The following is an 18594-nucleotide window of genomic DNA, read 5'->3' as shown; positions in this document are numbered from 1 at the left end:
TTATACCTGAATTTTGAAGTTTTAGATACAATCTCATTTCACGTGAATTAAACATCATGCTTTAGTAGTAAAAGCTTTAAAAACTATTTTAAAATCTCTCCATGTATCATAATTTAACTATGTAGTTACTGTCATTAACAGTGTCTCTTTTTACTATTCATTCTTTATAATTTTCCCTTAGATTTACAGAGTACTATTACAAAATCCACACAGTTACAAAGAGAAAACAGTTATATTTCCTCAGAAAGCCTTGTCAGCAGATGAAACAAGATTTTGTCCAAAGACCAGGAGCAGCAAATTTTGTCTCCCAGTCACGCTGCAAACCACTCTCAATCTCACAGTCCCTCAAGTCAGCGTGACTTGCAGGGCTGAATGGAAGTGCCTGATGTGGGCAGGAGGTGACCCATCTCCTAACACAGCTGTTGGCCTTTACATTAAGTGATCTATGAAAAACATTAAGGAACAGTTCTGCAGTTGCTTCCTATAACAAGAAAGATTGGTTAATTAGTTTATGCTGAACAGAAAAAAGAACATCACCATTCTCTTCTAGATACCCCTCCAAAACTTAAAAAAAATGAAAGTTTGAATTAGTTCTACTACCACAAGTATTTCTAAACCTCTTGTCAAGCAGCCTCTCTCCTATGTAGATCCCGAAGCTCTAAAGTAAAAGAACAGACTTAAAGTCAGTCAATCCATTTTAAAGCTCTTTAATCAAGCCCTAGGAAAACAGAGACACCTAAAAGTCCAAGCAAAGAAAAATGGAAGTTTGAAAGCATTCCAATTTACAGCTGAGACCAAGATTGACAAATGGGGTTAGATACCCAGAATTGATGTTTTCTTTTGCATAATACCCATCGGTAGTCCTTACTAAGAAAAGGAATACTTTCATCAATCCTGATGTGTAGATCTTTCAGCGAACTAAGCTAACCCCATTCTGAATGTAGACTGGCACAGGATTTGGGTACCAAATTGAAGTAAAGTTACCCAGACTACTGACATTTGTCATCATGCAGGTCCAAAAACACTGTTCTGGGAGACTGATCCTGTATCAAAGGAGCCCTTCCCCAAATAATCCTAGAGTGAAGAAGCCCACACCAAATCATTTTTTCAGAAAGCACTATCTCACACCTCTAATCTTTGTGAGTACGGTATGAATTTACCACCTCCTGAACCTAGATGTTTCAACTGTGATTTGATAATTTACTTTCATCATTTGAACTGAACAAGAGGCACTGAGCTTGTTCACTGAAAAACTGAGCGGACCCAGGGACACCTGCAAACCCTGTCCTTGTCTGTGGATTCTTTGCTTGCATTCTGCTTCACAGGCAACTCTCACAAGGACATATGGGTACCTCTGCTATCTGTTACAACACTGTGGGAGTAATTCTGGTCTTCACCAATGATGGCATATCAACCTCTACCCTAAATTCACAAGCTTCCAAACTAGATGACCTCAGGAATAGATTTACCTCTGTGCAGTTCTGCTCTCTTCTGTAAAGCTAACACCTGGGTACATGAGTACATTCCCTTAGTCTCTAGGAAAGGGATCACTGGAAGTCAATGTCAAATCACTATTTATATATATATGTAATATAACTTCTAATGCTATACTTATATATGGAGAGAGAGTACACAGAAGCATAATTTAGGCAGAGCAACAATACAGATATCTCACAAACTCAGTTCAGGTGCCGTAATCCATATAAAAGGAGACCCTACAAGAGACAACCATATGCACATTTCTGAAGATGGAAGGAGCCTTTACCCCTAAAGCTACCCAATAAGCATGCTCTGGCTCATGTTTTTCAGGTAGCTGTACTCTTGACTTAATTATATCTACTGGCAGTGCTTCCTAAACATCTGGAAACCTAAAAACAAGTGGCCTGGACTGTCAGTATCCCTGATTCAAGCTGTGGACTCCTCTAATGCATCTCCGTAGCCTGGCCTGACAGACACAGAATTGCAAGGGAGATCATCAAGTCCAACCCCCCTGCTAAAGCAGGTTCCATACAGTAGGTTGCACAGGTAGTTGTGCAAATCATCTCCTGGAAAGCAACACCATAGCTGAAGCGTGTCAAAGTGAGCTTTACATACACTGCTTGAGTAAAACTTTGATTATTAGGATTTATTGGATGAATGAAGAAGTCTTGCCCTCTTTTAACTTTACTTAGAGTGAGATTCTCCACGTTTGGTTGTAATTACATTAGTGTTCAGCACTATAGTGGTATTTGCATGCAGTAGAAATGTGTGGACTGCAGTTAAGGTTACTTAAACCTTAAGATATTGGAAAGAACGGGCCTTTCATTTGATGGTGCTCCCCAAAGTCTATTCACAGCCTCTCTGACCTATTACTTAGGTAAGTACACAGCAGTTTTCCCAGCTGAGGGCTGGAGGTAGAGTGGTATTTAGAGAGGGCAGCAACTTAGAATTATCAGAGGGTCTATAGGCTTATGTGGCCTAGAGTTTAGTTTAGTAAATGGAATGTCCTACAAACTCATAAAACTTCCATATTAACAAAGGAGCTCCTCAAAATGAGCTTAGGGATCACAAATTAGTCTTACTACGGTGTTAGTGTTTTTATAGGGTCCTTGGCTGAACATGAGCCAGCAGTGTGCCCAGGTGGCCAGGAAGGCCAATGGCATCCTGGCTTGTATCAGAAATAGTGTTGCCAGCAGGAGTATGGAAGCGATCATCCCACTCAGCCCAGGTGAGGCCAGACCTCAAGTACTGTGTTCAGTTTTGGGCCCCTCACTACAAGAAAGACATCAAGGCCCGGCTGCATGTCCAGAGAAGGGCAACAAAGCTGATGAGGGGTCTGGAGCACAAGTCTTATGGGTTGCAGCTGAGGGAATTGGGATTGTTTAGGCTGGAGGAGGCAACTGCATGTAAGGAAGTTGTGGTGAGATGGGGGTCAGATACTCCTCCCACATAACTAGCACTAGAAGACTAGAGGGAATAGCCTCAAGTTGTGCCAGGAGAGATTCAAGCAGGACAACAGGAAAATTTTTTCCTCCAAAAGAGTGGTCAGGCACTGGAACAGGCTGCCCAGGGAGATGGTGGAGTCACCATCCTTGGAGGTGTTCAAAAAATGTTTAGATGTTGTAGGAAGGGACATGGTTTAGTGTAAAAATGTTGCTGGTATGTGAACAGTTGGACTGGATGATTTTGGACATCTTTTTCAACCGGAGTGATTCTATGGTTCTATGATTCCTCAACCACGACAGTGAGCTGCAAAAATACACAAAATCCCAATCGAACAAAATGCAATCTACCAGTTTGTGGCTTGACTTTTTTCCTTTTGTTTGATAAGATTTTGTTCATTTTGGTTTTGAGCAGGAATAAAAACCAAGCAGCACTGGTCCAATCCACTGAGTGACTGTAGGTCACCCTATCTTGGACACGTGGTTTTTCTTTCCTATACGAACCTTGTATGTAGCTACAGAAATGCCACCCTAGCTAACTGGAGGGAGAGGGGGGAATAGAAATCTGGATATGTGCAGTAATGTTGAGCATATGAATTTCTGAAAGGTGCATGAGAAAATATTTCTCAGAAAGTCATTCCAAGCAAAATATTTGGGAAGCTCTACTCTTTATCTTTTTCTGATCTCCCAAAATAAATATTAGCATCTCTATAGGGGAGGTACAAAAGCAAAAGGTAATCTTGCTTGCAACAGCACATGTGAAGTAATTACACCCACAGGTGGACTGCTGAAAAACAAACATCCCACACAACTGAAGAGCTTAATTTCACCATCCCTTGGAAGCTTTCGTAGAAGCAATAAAAAAGCCGCTGAAATTCACAGTTCAGTTTCTCCATGACAGAATAAGTGGAATGGTAAAGATGCATCAAATTAAATCACATTAGCAGGAGAACCTTCCCAAATGTCACCAAAGCACTCACACTCTATGTCTTCAAAATAAAAAAGCCATTATGGAATTTAAGACAATAGTAGTTTTATTGTCTATCAAATCACACCTATATTTCCTTTTCTTTTACAAATTTCAAAAACAAAGCAAGTATTTCTAAAATGCAGTATGTAAAAACCCATTTGCCACAAACTACTGTACTCAGTGGAACAAATATATATTTCAGGAGCGTGGCCGAATGTAAAAATAATCCTATGAAATAAACATTGTTCATAAAAATACAGTAAAATGCACTTTCCCCACCTCAATAAATACATTTTAATGTTGTTTCCAGTTGGCATCTTAAGCCACTAGAGATCTCTTAATGCAGTACAAGCCAAAGTATAATTTCTCCTTATGCACTTTTACAATTATTGCAATAGCATCCAGAATTGTAAGCATTTTCCTTGCAGTCTTTTGTTTCCATCTCCATGGGAATCACAGACAGGATAACAGATTTATTTATAAAAACTTGCTACTCCATATTGATTCCCATTTTGGAAAGAATGCTTAGGTTTCTTCTTTTTACTAAGAAGTAGTTCACAGAACAAAATGTTTTAAACGAGAATTCTGTAGCACTCAGAAAATTAAAGTCTATTGTCCAGAATCATATTTTTGCTTTTAATCCCTCTTTAACACATTTAAATTTAAAAATTAGTCACATAGTTACATAAAAATATAAGCTTTAGAGCATCTTTGACAATAATAGCTAAGATAAAGGTTTTGTTAGAAAAAGAAAATCTTGTCCTTTTTACAGACTTGCAATTTTTTTAATCCAAGTATTTACTTGAATTATAATTCCGTCATCCGTGCACACACAAGAACACACAATTATATATACATAGATCCCTGATTATTTTAACACGTTTTCTAAATGGCTTATTAAAAATGCAAAAAGTCAATTTCAGTAATGTCACATTTTGTTTGTCCAAAGCACAATCATCTCCTCAGAAGACAAATATCTTGATGCTTCCTCAGAGGTTCTGTCTATCTATGCGTGAATGAATCAGTATTTTACACATCTTGTAACAGTAAGTTACTGTTACTGTGCCCAGTGAATGAATGCCTTAAAAAGAAAACAAACAACAACAACAACAAGAAAACAAAAACAATTCTGTTTCATGGCTCTTCTAAGAGGCTGAAAGGCAGACACTTGCGTATTTGTCTTACTACAGAGGGCTCTTTATCAATCATTAATCAACCATGGTTTTGGAAGCATAGGAAGACTGGTCTATTTTGTACAATTAATGGAACAGAATAAAAAATTAAAACAAAAAAAACAATTAAAACCCTGGTAACTTTTTAGATTAATTGTATCACCTACAATTCTACAATTCTTCCATTTCAAAGTGTGTATTAAAGCTGTTTGCCATGGATGTATGTTCAAAGATTCCTGTCAGGCTTGGTTTCAGTAGCTCCATAGAATGGCATGACAGTTGCTGTGAGGTATCATTCTTCAGAGACATTATTTGATCTGCCCCAGGATCTCTTCTGTCATAGTACAGAGCCCACAGTAAAGTAATTGTGAGGATCATAGCCAGAATCTGTGTTACTCCGATAGAGATTCCAAGAAATCTCAGTACTTGCAATTGCTTCGTCCCCCTCAAAAAAGTGTACATTTTTTTACCGCATCCCTATGAAACAAAAAAAGATATAAAGGATTAGTCAATATTATTTGGCTTGCAGTCCCCAAGGCTTAACTCACCTTACCTAGTATTGGCTTATTCTGGCTCCCCAAAATTCAATTTCTCCAAACAACACTTTGAAAACTATTTCACCTACTTTTTAATCAATTCCACAATTCCACGATGCCATACTTCAGTTTTCTCATACACTGAGAATTTACTGCATATAGCAAACTCCTAGAGATCTGTACTACTTTTCAATTCAAAAATCATTCAAAGTTTATCTGAGTTCTTATCAACTGTCTTTTTTTTTTTTTTTTTTTTTTTTTTTTAAAGAAACTTGAGGGGTTTCAACAAATTTTAAAAGCAATTACATGCTGTTAATCATCACTAATACTGAGTAGTAATAATACCATATACATGTGCCATTATTCCTTCTAGTTACACTTTGGCAGTCTCCCATATTTGCAGACTATGCACTAAAAATTGTCTGGTATTATTTCCAATATGAACGTAGAAATTTCCACTATTTTTGTGACAGTTTTATACCAACAGCCAGTTTTATCTTGCCTTGTACAGGATCAAGCAACTTACAGCTACTGCTGCTTAAAACACAATAGTTTTACTACGTCTTTGAAAAGTCTGTTTGTTTGTTGTTGTTTTTTCTTGGGGGGGAGAGGGCCAGAGGATAGAAAAAAGGCATATTAACATCAAGTCATTGTGAACAGGAAGAAACAATGAAGCCAGTATTGTGGACACTGACAGAGAAATAGAGAAATTTGCCAGTTCAAAATGAACCCATACACTGTAGAATATCCACAAGGATCATCAAGTCCAAATCCTAGCTCTACACAGGACCACCCAAAATTCACCCCCTATGTCTGAGAGCACTGTCCAAATGCTTCTTGAACTCCAGCAGCTTGGTGCTGTGCACACAGCCCTGGGCAGCCTGTTCCAGTGCCCAACCACCCACTGATGAAGAACTTTTCCTAACCCCCAGCTGCCCTCCCCTGGCACAGCTCCATGCCGTTCCCTCGGGCCGGGTCGCTGTCACACAGAGCAGAGCTCAGCGCTGCCCTCCGCTCCCTGTGAGGAGCTGCAGCTGCCATCAGGCCTCCCCTCAGCTCCTCTGCTCTGTGCTGAGCAAACCAACGGAGTTCATACATCTTGCCATCTAGACCCTTCCTCATCTTTGCAGCCCTTCTTTACACTATATCCTTCTCATACTGTGGTGCCCCAAACCTGCACCTGGTGCAGGAGGTGAGGCCACACAGCGCAGAGCAGGACAAGCCTCCCCTCACCCAGTGGCCGTGCTGGGCCTGGTGCACTCCAGGATGCAGTTGGCCCTTTTGGCTGCCATGGCACACTGTGGCTCATGTTCAACTTGCTGCCAGCCAGATCCCACAGATTCCCTCTTGGCAAGTCTGCTCTCCAGCCTCTCGTTCACTATTCTGTACATATGTCCAGGGCTGCCCTGTCCCAGGTACAGAATCTAGTGCTTGTTCTTGTTAAATTTCATGTGGTTTGATACTGCCCAGTCTTCTAGTTTGTGCCCTCAAGGGAATCAATGGCTCCTCATAGTTTAGTGTCCTCTGCAAACTTACTATGTACATATTTGAGTCCTGCATCGAAGTTACTGATGAAAACATTAAAGAGAACTAGCACTAAAACTGAGCCCTGGAGAGCCCCACTAGAGAATGGCTGCCAGCCTGAGGTAGCCCCTTTAATGTAATCCATTAAGCCCAACCCACCAGATGCCAGTATATAACTATTATATTACTATCTGTCCATGCTAGATGTAGCAAGTACCAACACCTGTCTTGCTGACTTATTCCCATTGAGACTCTGCAGACATTTGAGCTTTAAAGTCACCGTGCTGCATTACTGCCTTGCTTTGTTTTGTTAGAGTGGCTACAACCATCCACTCTGCACGAACTCAAACAGGGAGGTCCAAAGATCTTACCATCTTCACAATCCATTGGGAAGATGGTCAAACCCACCTCCTTTCCCTACTGCTGGGCAGTTGCAAATCCAAAGCAATTATTTACAGAGTAATAATTATTTACACAGAAAATTCTGAAGAATAAAAATGAGCTTTAAAGACCACAAATTGATGTTTCCAAGAAACAGAAATTTAGAATAATTGCTCTTTCACTGCTCAGCTCTTTTCAAACCATCAGTACACACTCCAATTTGCTAATGGGGCCAACAGTTACTGCACAGGGCTTTGAGAAGTCTCTTAAGGCCTTCGAAGTCAGCAGTGATCCACAAAGACACTGGCTCTGAGGACTACTGAACAACAGTGCAAACAAGCTATGCTATTTGCTGATCAGAAAAGCCAGGGCCTTAAAAAGAATAAAAATCTGAAGAGTGAGCCCTTAGCTATTCTGGCCCGTGGTAAACCTTACAGGACTTCAAAGTACAGAAATGGAATACAGCCAGCAAGGGAAAAATATCAGAGTAATAATTAATCACGACAATAGTCATGATAGGATAACACTAAGGAGGGATTAGTCCCAGCAGAAGATCTCCTAAAACTATCTCAACAATTTTGTGTTTATATCCATCTTATAGTTTTTCTATGAAAAGAAAGCAATTGATCAAAGTGACAGAATCTGAAGACAGCATGTGGTAATTAATATTTTTCAATCACACTGACTCCCAAAAGCCAGTTGTTTCAAATGCTGCAGTCATTAATTTTTTTGGTGAAAGATCTGATTCTTGCCTGAAACACAAAATTCACATTGCAGTCAACAGATTCTCAGTTTGGATATATGTACTACATAATAATTGTACCTAAGATAAAGGATCTGAATGTCTTTCTACAGTTCATTTTTGATTGTTTTTTTTTATTTCAATTAACACAGTTTAGGCACAGAACAAGGAGATGACTTGGATTCTTTGAAATCTGTAAAGAAAAAAAGTGTAGCAAAAGCTATGTGACCGATGAAGAACAAAATTCATCATGCTCGTGTCTTTTGTCTTTTTTTCAAGGATAAAAGAGTGCTGTAATTATGTTAGTTTCCAAATTTGTTTTTAATTACAGAGAAACTGGCTGCATTTTAATACTTTGATAACTCTAAAGGATTAAGGTACAAGCTGGTCGCAGTTTAAAAATGTTCAACCACAGCAATATTCAAATTCAGTTCATTTGTTGCCTAGAGGAGACATCCATTAACAAACAGCAATAACATTAACGCTGGCATCTCCTGCAGAACAGACACATAACTGAGACAAATTATACTTAATCCAGATAGACTGTCTCCCTCCATTTAATGATGTTGTTACAGTTCTGCTCTAACACATGTTCAAAATCATCTTCAAAACTGAGAAATATCCAGTCACCCATTATCCTCACACGCGTGCATTTTATTTCTGCTTACACAACACATTCATAGTTGGTAGTCTGGAATTAAAGATTACATAAATATATTTCATTAGGCAGAAGCCAAAGTCTGTCACTAAGCTCAAAACTCTTGTTTACACCTCAAGAATACCATAAAATTTTGTAGTGAACATTCAGAGGAATATTAGTTGCAAACTCCTACAGAGCTACAGATTAAAGGCCTGATTCATGTTTACTCTAAAGATTATTTGATATTTTCAGTGTTAAAATGGACACAAAGCATGTTTTTATGATTTACTGAAACACCGTAACACCAATAGAATAATGACCAGATCTTAAATAAGCCACTTCTCAGAGCAAAAGAAAACAGAGAAATCATCAGTAGCATGTTCAACAGACCTGTTATATATTTGAATTTTGAGCAAACACAAAATTATGCTAGAAAACATGCAATTTTGAGTTTTTTTCTGAAGATATCAACTTCTACCAATTGTTTTATTTAAGCTACAGTTTCTTATCACAAAACTAGTACACATCCTCTTGCCCTCAGACAAATTGAACCTTCCAGGCTACGCTCTCATGCACTTCCCTCACAACTAAGGTCAGTTTCTTCTATGAATTAAAAAGAATCACAGAATCACAGAATGGCCTGGGTTGGAAGGGATCTCAAGGATCATGAATCTCCAATCCCCCTGCCACAGGCAGGACCACCAACCTCCACATTTAATACCAGACCAGGCTGCCCAGGGCCCCATCCAACCTGGCCTTGAACACCTCTGGGGATGGGGCTTCCACACCTCCCTGGGCAGCCTGTTCCAGCACCTCACCACTCTCTCTGTAAAGAACTTAAAGGTGGAGTTTACTTCACAAAGGTGAAGTTTATCAGAATAAAAACAGTTTAAGAAGAGTAGCATTTTTTAAAAATACCTTTCAAAATCCATCAGCAGAAACACAACTGTGGTCAGAAATACTCTCGGGCAGAACTAGAAGTAGGCCACCTTTCTTCCTTCAAGAATTTTACTTTAAAGGACTTCAATTTAGACCACAAAAAGCTCAGAAACCCTGGCAGAAAATTATAGCACAGATGCAACAATACAGTTTTATCCATCACAGGAAACAAAGCAAACTTTGGTTTCTTGAAATACTAAAATGACTCCACAGTATCATCTTTCACTATAAATCTTCACACATCTCCTCAGATCCTGGTAACTATTTGATTGCGATGAACTCATTGTCATTTTACTTCTACTGAATCTCTGATTCTCTTTCTGTAGGCGTTTTTTTACTGTAGGACTTCACATTGAATCTAACAGCTTTAATGTTTGGCAGTTTGAAACATGCTGGATGATTTCAGGACCTGAATGATCTGTATAGAATAATCTCTTCTTCCTTCCTCACAGCTAGCATCTCTTCTTTCCAAAACTGGCCAATTACTATATTATACATTCAAAAGTTGAACTATGTGGTCAGCAACTTCTTGGAAAAAATCATGAATGGTAACTTTGTCAACATCACAGAAGTCCATCTTCAAAGACTGGGCTTGTCCTACTATTAATCTCTATTCAGGTTTTGCAGGAAAAAATAAGCATGCTGTTCCAGGCAGGTTTGAGGACTCATTCTCAATTTTACACCCAAAAGAGCTGACTTGTGCACTGCCATTCATCTTCCATTCTCGAGTTAAAGAAAGAAAATGATCTCACAACATCTTTGGCACAGGAATTACGTAAGCTACACTGGTGGCACCCAAAGAATAAGTGAAGAGTGCTGGACTACCACCAAACTGCATGTTGATATGCCTGAGTCAGTCTGAACATTTGCATTCAGTTTGTCTTCTCTCTCATTACCCAGAAGTTGGGCAGCAACTTCTTCAATTACAGTAAGACTGTAATTGTTTTATGAGAAAGTTAACCCATTAGGTCATATATTCTTGCAGTCTGGTAGGCACGTAGATCATCTTCCTCCAGGTTTTATCATTACCAATAGCTAGAGTTTATTCACTAAACTAGAGAACTGACGTTTCCATTCACTACATTAAGGATCTTGTAGCAGTGTTTTCTCTTAATACAGACAGAGAAACTGCCAGGTTTTTTTCCCTCATCTTACTGTAGATTTTTAAGAGAGTTTGTTGAGTTTTCCTATAACAGAAAGGATTTTAAAAGTGCTGAGAAATATCCCATGTATTTTCTGACACAGAAGAATTGGTACAAAAAAACCATTCTGCTGTACTGCATAAGGTAAGTTTGACAAACAAGAGCATCAGAAGAATGCATAAAGCTTTCTGAAAAATCCTCATTTTAAATCTTACCTCCTGATAAAGGTCACTGAGATCCTCATGATGTGCCTGCTTAGAGCATCCTGGGAACTCTCTGACACAACAGGAGTCAGGCGGCCAGTCCATCTCTGTCATTTCCAGCCAGTCTGTGAAGTACACCACCCCACAACATTTAAACTGTAAAGGAAGGATTAGCCAAGATCAGCAATAATGATGCTACTTCTTCATAAAAGTAATTCATCAAGCAAGCTAAATAAATTCCTACTGAAATCTTTTGAAATATTTAAATAGGACCAAAATATGCACAAGAACTTCCTTATGTGTTCCTCCTTTGTACTTTGACAGAAAAATGGTGTGAAAGAAATAATGAAGTTACCATTGTGCATCTTAGAAACAGCCAGTGATACTGTTGTCCTTTACAACCCTACCGTTCCCTATAAGGACATTTCACAGAAATTGTCCTACTGCGTTTTGCTATTTACATATGATAATTTCATGCCAAAGAATGACTGCAATGAACAATGACATCTGTGGCCAATGTACATTGTAAGAAAACATTACTAAGGTTTTTGTAGTAAGGACAATTCCTGCCAGGCTACAGCTAGGGACATATTTGTTGAAAAACAGATGAGAAAAAACATACAGAAGATTTTATCTGAAAAAAGATATAAAAAGGGGGAGAAAGAAAAAAAAAGTACAGAAATCACAAATACTGAAAGGAAAAACAGAAGAAGAGGGTATCACACTAAAATAAACACTGCAACAGAATCAAGCATAAAAGGGGACTCTGGCTGTAAAGCAGATGAGCCATAATTGGCTATAAAAAACCACCAGGACTAACAACCTGTCATCTTCTCTGAAAAGCACACCAGGAGATTTAAAGCCAAATGACTGGCCTACCACATTCCCAGCTGCATTCACATAAAAAATGGCTGAAGCAGCTGTATCAGATTGTTTTTTTGGCATCAGATAGGGAGTTGATACAACTGAGAAAACGGCTTGCTGGAGAAACAAAATGGTGCTGTCTGTCTGAATGTCCTCCTCACCTCTTCTTTATTTGCACTTTGTCACCTGGTAATAAGCCACACAATCAATATTTTCCCACCTCAAAGTCAGACTCCTGTATATTACTTCACTTCTCAGTCACAATCAAACAGATCAGTGCCCAGACACGATGCTTGCACACCAGTCCTTTTACAAATCTCACTTCTTCCCTTTTCTGACTTTTACCACAGCTTCAGTGTCTGTTTTATCAGTTCTTTAGTCAGTCAAAATCCTCCCTGAATTCCAACACAGGACTTGTTAAATGAAAGCTCAGGCTTTGTCTCCTCACTGCAACTGTAAAGAGGACCTCACTGAACACTCTCTTATTCTTAAATCTCTTTTTTCCTCTGACAGTTCTTCCTTCCTGACTTGAAATAACCCTCTTCCTATCTTCCTTAGCATAGGTAAAACCGATATTAGACCAGTAAGGGAGGTGATGGTGGTGTGGGTGGGAAAATACAATTCCCATCTTTCTCAGATAGGAAAAAGGTGCAGAAGAAAAAAGACAGAGACTATCAGAGCTGATTCTTTATAACTCTAATTATAATGGTGACTAGAGAAGGACCTCATGCAGTGTGATCATTCAAGCATAAAAGATATATCATGCTCACACATTCAGTATCTGACTTATGAATAAACAAAACAAAAATTAGACTTCATCAGTTCATTAGGAGTGGTGGAGGAGCCTTTCCAGACCACTTCAAACTTTCTCAGAATCATTCCTCTTCTCACAGATGGAACAAAGGGAATTTAACTTCTAAAACCAGTTCTTCTCCCCCAGAAGAATTAAGGCACAGCTTCTTGGCAAAGAAGCAGAAGCTTTAATACTAGCATTCACTTCAAAACCAGCTGTTATGATGACACTACAGCAACCAGAAGCATAAAAAGCAGCTTTTTATTTAACAAACCTACACATTTAAAGCAAGATGCAGTACCCCAGGTACATAAACACCCTACCTGCATATGAAGGATTATTCTTTGACATAGCACTTGAATAACCAGGGCAGGGGATGGGGGTAGGGATGTTAAACTCGTGAAGTCCTCATTTTTTCTTTCAGGTTTTAATATAAATATAGACTAACCAAATGCAGCCAGGAAATGTTTAAATAAACAGGAAATCTGTGCTACAATGATAGATTTCAACAATTCACTAAGGCAGCACAATGACAGGCATTTAAAGAGTTCTCTTCCTGCATGTGAGTTGAATTTGGAGTTAATGGCTTTTACCTCAGGAAATTTCATGTTTTTGCAACATAATACTTTGTTCTTTAAAAATAGTCCTGAATTTTAGTAGGCTATCAGGCAAACCAGTGAATAAACAAGGCAGCTTTTTGGTGTGGTTTGTTTTAACCCACCATTGGTCAAACAAAATAAAAGTTCTGATCCCTTTCTCTGACCTCAGCCAAAGAGACAGTGCTGGCAGCTTTTAACAAACTTCCTTCCCTGCTCAATTGCAGGTAACCACATATCTTGGACATGGCTGCTCCATGAGAGGAAGCTAAAAGAGCATACAGGAAGACTGTTTAATATTACAATAGCATACTTTACCTGAAGAATTTCAATTCTATATATACCATATTTTTAATGTTTGCAATAACCCTAAAAGGTGTTGGTGTACCAATATTACTGGCAAAAGAGAAGACAGTGCTAGCAATTTAACTGAATTTAGCAACATTCTTATTTTTTGCATGTGCAAACAGAATGTTAATATCTTTTAAGTATTATTTTTAATTAGGCCTCACGATTATGTACAGTAACTAGATAGGCATTCTGACTCCTCTGACTTGTACTTGACTTGTACTCTGATGATATTAAGAATTAAATGTGTGACTGAACAGAAATAAGCTGTTTGGGTTGTCATGACAGTCCACTATTCCAGTACTAACAGTAGTCTTTTTTTGTGTGTGTGTGTGTGGCAGGCCTTTAAAACATACTGAACTTAAACACAAGGAAATCTATAACCACTTACCTGCATTAGGTAAAGCTACAGCATGTCCTGTGAATAATACATGTAATTTCTAAGAAAATGGGAAATCAAATTGTAAAAAATATATAATAGTGTCTTTAGGGCCTACAAAATTTCAGAAGCTGGATACCAAGTGACGTAAAAGACACTATCACTACATGTTTTTATTCAACTTGCGTTGTTGTACTCACTTAAAAAAAAATCAAACCTTTTCTTTTAGAAGATAAATAATAATTACTAGGTGTGTATTCTGTCACAAATTAACTGTCTTCTTACCTCCCTCTGAAAGAAATTCCAAGCGTGTGTCAGCCACTGGTACCTAGGTAGGCCATAGTTGGTCATCCTGGCTTTCAGAGTGATCATATCAGACCACTGTACTGGAGCCTGAAGCAAATAAAGAACAGAGATTGGCACAACAGAAAACTGATGAATGGCTCAATTGCGCTTCTGGCTCCAAACACAGAACTTCCATCTATTCTGTGGTCTTTCAAGTGCAATGACCAAAATAACTTTGTAATTAAATAAAACATGTAAATAAATGCTTCAATTTATGCAACACTGAATCTTTACAAGCCTTTATTACAACAGCAGGAAACAGATATTTGTATCTTTTGCTGTTAGTATAGTATATCGTGGAGAAGAAGCTGTTGTGTTTCAGAGAGATTCAGAGAGATTGAGTGCACAAAGTCTGACTATATAATTTCCAGATGTTATCTGGCATAAAATTTGAAGCAAGCTCCAACACAGTCATCAGGGACAGAATTCATCTGCCCCAATTTAGTTACCTCTACTATCATCTTAGTCAGTAGGAAGAAACAGGCAGCTGTCCAGCACAATTTATCTCAAGACAAATATTTTACTCTAGGCAGAAGTAGTGTCCCTTGAAGTCTCAGATCTAACTCACTGTCTAAGGTGGCAAACTCAGATTTAAATGTCTATCTTCTAAATATATGCAATTAATTTAGATGAATTTTACCCACAGAGCATTGCCAGCGGCTTTCAGGCTTTGACTGAAGTCCACCACACAATGAGGGCCTGTGAAACTTTTCTTCTCACATGCCCTTGTAAATCTTTGCCTCTAAAAGAATTCTTAAAATGCTTTTTAAAATCTGACTACTTAGAAGTGAGGAGCTGGTGCTCTCTTCTCAGCTGGTGATCCCAAACAGGCAATTTGTCAGAAATAAAGCAAATAAGTGTTCTGTCATTGGATATGGAGTGCAGTTAAGATGCAAGGTAAGAAACAGGCTTCTATTCAAGCACCATAAATTTCAGTTTGCGAGACTAAAATACAGAGCTGAAGACTTTGTAGCGCTCTTCCAGGCACGCATACCACTCATGTTGAGTAGTACCTTGTTCCCATTAGCCATAGTAGTCACGGTGAAAGTAATCACAATTGCAATATGGGCTTTCATTTGGATGGCTGAGGAGCCAAGCTATTCTAGTGGCTATGACTGAGGTCTGCGGTTCAATTTGGAGCAAACAGTAACAGCACTCTGTTAATAATAATGCAACCTGAGGAGAAAAAAAAAAATCAGAACGCTTCCCAAGAAGCCCAGACCTTGTTATGCCAGGTGCTCTACAGAAATACAGGAACACTCAGTGGCTGACAGACCCCATAAACCAAATAAGAGCATTTGAGAACTATTAAATTATGCTACAGTTTTGAATACAAATATATTGAAAAGGGGAGAAGTGAGCAAATGACTGTGTGGTACTTAGCCACCTGCCAGGTCAAATCACAACAATAACCCAGAAATTTAACACAATTCGATTTGCAAAATTTTTATTTCTTATGCTATAAAGCTTTGAACTCACAATTGTCCACATAAAAAAAAAAATACATTAGCAATACATTACTAAAAATACTTACGAAAAGAGTATCACAGAATATTTCCATTGCAAACATTTATACTGGTCACTATAATAATTTACTTTTGTACTCGATGAATTTCTTTTTACACTGCAATGGAAATCAGTACTCTGCTTTCTTTGGATAGTATTTGATATCACTGCAATTGAGTTAATATTTGCTAGGCTATTTTATTATCTTATTTGAGTTGAATACAGTCCAAGATTACGCATGTAACACAAGGCGTTCAACTTCTTTATGAAAACAATAAGAAATGGGGAAAAAAAAATCCAAAAGTGAGAGAAGAAAATTAAAAACAAAGCAATCTAAAACCCACTGCAGGAAGGCAATTTGAATTCTGGAACTAAGGAGAGACACTGGAAATCATGTGTTTGACTGCTACCACAACGTCAAAATGTCAAACTAGGGCCTTCAATGTATCTATTAAATAGTTTTCTGGCAACTCATGTGTGCAGTACTGCATAATAATTCAGAATCTTGAGATTCATTTGTTTGACTGTATACCATTTGTTTGATTTGTCCACCACTACCTTCATGCAGCGTGTAGATAAAGAGAAATTAGAGATATTGGCTTTGATTTAGCATCAGTTCTACAAAGCTCAGTTTGCTGTTCACATCTGCTTGTTCATTATTATTTTTCTAAATGAGTATCAAGGCTTGACCAATGCCCAAGTAAGTTGAGAACCCATACTGGCCTTCAATTTTGTGGGTGGGAAAATCAGTCATAAGGCATGCTTCATGCTGAGAGCTATCCTAAGTTGGAAGGAAAATTGTTTATGTAAGAGCTCTTAGAGCAGTCTTGACCACATGCCAAAGAAAGACCATTTTGGATAAGCAGATGTGGCTATTCCTCACTGACATTTTGACAACATCACACACCCACCTATACTAATGCTAACTGATTCTCTGAAATCCACAAGAGATTATTGAGACTTCATGCTATGCTGAAATCAACATGCCAATAAGTCACTCCTCTGGGATACAAGGGACTCTTCTTATCTCCGTGTAGTACAGGAATGTAAAAGAAAGCATGCTCCAGGGAAATGACATGAACAGGTATGAAAAAAATCACTGAGAAACTGCTGTGCTCTTCCAAGCCACCAAATTTCTTCTGCATGTGAGCAGCAGGAAACCTGAGTCTGGCCCACCTCATTACACAAGAAGAACCAGTGTTACAAAAAACAAGAAGGAAAGATAATCAGATGGAAAGAGAAAACACAGCAAAAGGTTTCAGAGGGTAAAGAGGAAAGGCATAAAAGGAAGGAAGAAGAGAAAAGGAAAAGCAATTTCTGAACTTTCTGTTCTGAATTTTTGGTTATATTCGCATGTTCAATGTTCACACTCTCTTTGGAGAGAGAGGAAGACCTGGAAAAGTATGGAATAACCGGGTTCACTGTGTCCACTACCAAAGGTGAAAACACTGACCTCAGTACTGCTTTCTTGGGGAGAAGGGCTGAGGGAAAGGTTTTTCTGAAAGCAGCATCACATTATTTATGAGCAGTGCCTTGACATATACAGTAAGCTTAACTGGGCTTTTATTACAATGTTCTGGGTTGAGGTTTCAATAGCATAGCAGACAACTGAAAGCTTGGAGGCTACACTAAAACCCATAACTTTAGGTTTTCTGAACAGTAAAGGTACATACTGGTGCACTGAAGGTTATTTCAGGCATCTTCTACTGACTAGCTTTCTTTAAAAAGATGCTAGTTATAACAGTAATCTTTAACAAAGCTCTGGAGAGGGCAGCTGTACTCGTAAGAGGAAGCATGCCTTCCATCTAGATTTCCAGTTTTAAAATACATCATTAAGGGCTAACATTTAAAGTAAAGAGACTCAATCATTAAAAGTAAAAGCCTCAATCATTATTACATTAGAGCATCCTGTTAAGATCTGTATAGCAAGGGAATGAATTCATATTTAAAATACTGCCACGTAACTTCAAACTTCAGATGTGTCAGAAATTCCTTAGTAGCGTGTAAGTACCAGAATGCTACCTCCCAACTTACTGCAATGTAATGCTACACACTGCTGAGAAGACCAGTCTGTTGGGCATATTTTGGGCAGCTCGGAGAAAAATACTCATTATTCTACTCATCCAAATGTACAAAATGAATACAAGAAAAAAAGGTACAAAAACAACCAGCATAATAACATTTTGTTTCAGTTTTTGCTCAACACCTACCCATTTTCTTGCATGATGGTTACAAGTCTTCAGTTTGAAAACTAGAGACAGGTACAGCTACAAAAACTAGACACAGATTAAAGCCTCTTCATGAGTTTATGGAAGTGTGTTTTATAGCTAAGACATGTTTAGCTTAAAACTGGCATTTATAGCTTGTGGAGGCAGTGCAAAAATTTCAGAAGGTAGCAAGTCCTTGAACACATTGTCTGCTTGCAGTATAGTACACTGCGTTACAGCTCTTTAAAACATGAAGAAGTTTTTGGAACCAAAGACCTACAAATTCTCACATCCCCTTCTCAAAATACTTATCTTTAAAACTGAAGTTCATATCTAATCCTTAAAATTTCCACTGGTTTCAATGACAACTCATCTAAGCAAGAGTT

At 38.3% G+C, this 18594-nt stretch overlaps 1 protein-coding gene across 2 annotated transcripts in view; it reads right to left on the bottom strand.

Moving 5' to 3' along the window:
• Positions 1 to 3944: 3944 nt before the first annotated feature.
• TSPAN12 (tetraspanin 12) overlaps positions 3945 to 18594 on the bottom strand; it is a 45202-nt gene continuing 30552 nt past the window's right edge. For both annotated transcript variants that reach the window (XM_048959133.1, XM_048959139.1), the window contains exons 6-8: positions 14436 to 14543; positions 11183 to 11326; positions 3945 to 5540 (exon numbers count right to left, since the gene is read on the bottom strand). In XM_048959133.1, the coding sequence (XP_048815090.1) occupies positions 5235 to 5540; positions 11183 to 11326; positions 14436 to 14543 (558 nt within the window). In that variant the 3' untranslated portion in view covers positions 3945 to 5234. The remainder of the gene's footprint in view (positions 5541 to 11182; positions 11327 to 14435; positions 14544 to 18594) is intronic.

This window comes from Lagopus muta, chromosome 1, assembly GCF_023343835.1.
Source record: "Lagopus muta isolate bLagMut1 chromosome 1, bLagMut1 primary, whole genome shotgun sequence".
Lineage (NCBI taxonomy): Eukaryota > Metazoa > Chordata > Aves > Galliformes > Phasianidae > Lagopus > Lagopus muta.
The sequence above is the reverse complement of the archived record's forward strand: the minus strand, read 5'-3'. Positions and strand labels throughout refer to the sequence as shown.